A 2242-nucleotide genomic window follows, 5' to 3' on the forward strand; every position below is an offset into this window, starting at 1 on the left:
TTTTCCAAAAAAAAAAAAAAACCGTGACTTTTGCGTGAAGGATGAGTTTGCCATAGCTGAGTAATACCATTGTGTTTTAATAAAACATCGAGGTATTATTCGAAATGTAAGACAGTCACGTATTATTCGAAATGTAACATAGACTGATCCGAATGATGAATGGCTGACAATTGGCATGGGAATTGCGTGAGACATATATAATGTTTGCAAATGCTTTTAAAAAATGAATATGGATTTTTTCTTTAAAAATTTGCCATAACATTAGACCAGGATATAAATTCTAGACAATTACATGATATGGCAATTATGAGTGCCAGTGATATCCTGATGACATCATCAATTTATGGCCATGTTTCTTGAACTGTCACAACAGTATTAGATTAACAGGACAACATTCAGTAAAAACCCTCAAAAGTAGAGGTGGCCTACAGGAGAAAATCAAGAATTTGCAAAGAATTAACATAATTGGTACACTCATGTTATATATATGTATGTATATTTTTTTAAAAATTCTTTATAGTTCCAAAAGAATTTGTATGAACCTTGACTTTCCGAAGCACTAAGAAACCTGCACAAATGTTTCGAAATGCTCTTTACTTGCAGTCATTCCCTCTTACCCTCTTCTTCTTCATCCACATCAGAAGAATCCCCATCTTTTCTGTCTAAGCTGACTAAACCGATACTGCCTTGAGGAGTTTCTTTGACAAGGGATTCAATTTCTTCTTCATCATTCCCTTCTTCCTTATTGCCCGAGTATGCGTAACTGGCAGAAGTCATGTTGTGTTTATGAGTAATGAGTCACATTGTTTGCCAAATATAATAAGTAGAAAGGGAGGTCCTACAACTGTACACACCCGAAATTAATCAACTAATTAATTTCTTCGCAGATAAAATCCGAAATTGCCCAACATTATCAACTGTGTAATTTAGAATTCGAAAGGAATGTTGCATGTACGTAGGGTAGATCAGTAGAAGACTTCAAAAACTCCAAAGTAAGATAAATTTGCAATGTGGGTCATATTCTCTCTTGTTATATATTCCAGTGAAAAGAAAAGGGCTGCATTAAATAAAAAATTTAAAATTTACCGCTGGGAGCTTTGTGATGGAGCCCAGAGGAAACAGATAACACAAAGCAACGCAAATGCAAGAATGTCCCAGAAAGCAGTGATAATCCAGGCACTAGCCCACTTCTCGTTGAAGGGGTCTGTTGCCTTGAAGTAAACCTGCAGGAAGTAGAGTCAATAGGTAATCAAATGTTAGTCTCCAATCTCCAGGAATATATGCAATCAAAACAAAGTTGTGAAAAAGTAAAAAATAACAAAATTTGGAAATTTTTTTCAGACGTACTAATGGACGTTTCTCAGTAAGTGATGTCTGGAAATCAAAATACAAGTTATACAACCTAATGTTCAATTTAAGTTGGAGATAAAAGAATTTTCATTTCTGTTTTAATTCTACATCCTACTCCAGTTTTCCTTGATTGTATTATCCACATCAAGGACAACAGGTCTGGAGGCAGGATAACCCCTGCTAAAGATTGCAACAACATTTTTTGTTTGATATTCATATTCAATATCCAGGTTTCTGCAAATTCCGAAGAAAAATGTTTTCCTACCAGTACATAAATTTTTATCATCACAATGATATCTAACATGAAAAAGAAACTTAATTATGAGCGGATTGGAAAAGAATAAGCTGAAATAAGAACATACCTCATATCCAATCCACACAACAGACAAAACAATTGTAACTGCTAGAGCATTTGAAAATTTCCTGTATATCTCCAATTTAATTGAACTTCTTTTAGCCTGAAAACACGGAAGTATGGTAAAAAATATGGTAGGTGCAGCATAGTAGAGAAGATAACAAAGAAATCCGGATGGCGGATACACAACTCAATCACAAAATGAAGGTGTTAAATGTAATGATACCTGCAGTTGATCTAGTGTTTTGGAAAGAGAAGTGAATATCCACAAAATTAAGAAGGCATCCAATATTGCAACAGGAAGGACAAGAAAGACTCTGGCTCGTCCTGCTTTGTCATTTATTGTACCCACATACTCAGCAATATTAAGCATTTCTGATGCCAAGAAATAAGTTATACCAAGGAGAAGCACCTTTGGTGTAAGACCGCCAAGCGTGGGCCGGACAACACCATATCCCATTGCAACAGAAAGAATCAGAAGGCGTGAAATAGTTCTTCTAATGGCTCCAATTGTCACAACCCAGGTTGTGATCCCCA

The 2242-nt window shown here is 35.5% G+C and overlaps 1 protein-coding gene across 1 annotated transcript; it reads right to left on the reverse strand.

The window, feature by feature from the left end:
- Positions 1 to 198: 198 nt before the first annotated feature.
- Positions 199 to 2236, reverse strand: LOC140966538 (uncharacterized). The gene is made up of 4 exons (XM_073426796.1): positions 1932 to 2236; positions 1713 to 1808; positions 1087 to 1223; positions 199 to 763 (listed from the first exon to the last, which is right to left on the reverse strand). Exons 1-4 carry the CDS (start codon positions 2163 to 2165, stop codon positions 604 to 606), a joined length of 627 nt encoding a protein of 208 aa, XP_073282897.1. The 5' UTR covers positions 2166 to 2236; the 3' UTR covers positions 199 to 603.
- Positions 2237 to 2242: the final 6 nt, after the last annotated feature.

Source organism: Primulina huaijiensis, unplaced genomic scaffold (assembly GCF_012295235.1).
Source record: "Primulina huaijiensis isolate GDHJ02 unplaced genomic scaffold, ASM1229523v2 scaffold207022, whole genome shotgun sequence".
In the NCBI taxonomy this organism is placed as follows: domain Eukaryota; kingdom Viridiplantae; phylum Streptophyta; class Magnoliopsida; order Lamiales; family Gesneriaceae; genus Primulina; species Primulina huaijiensis.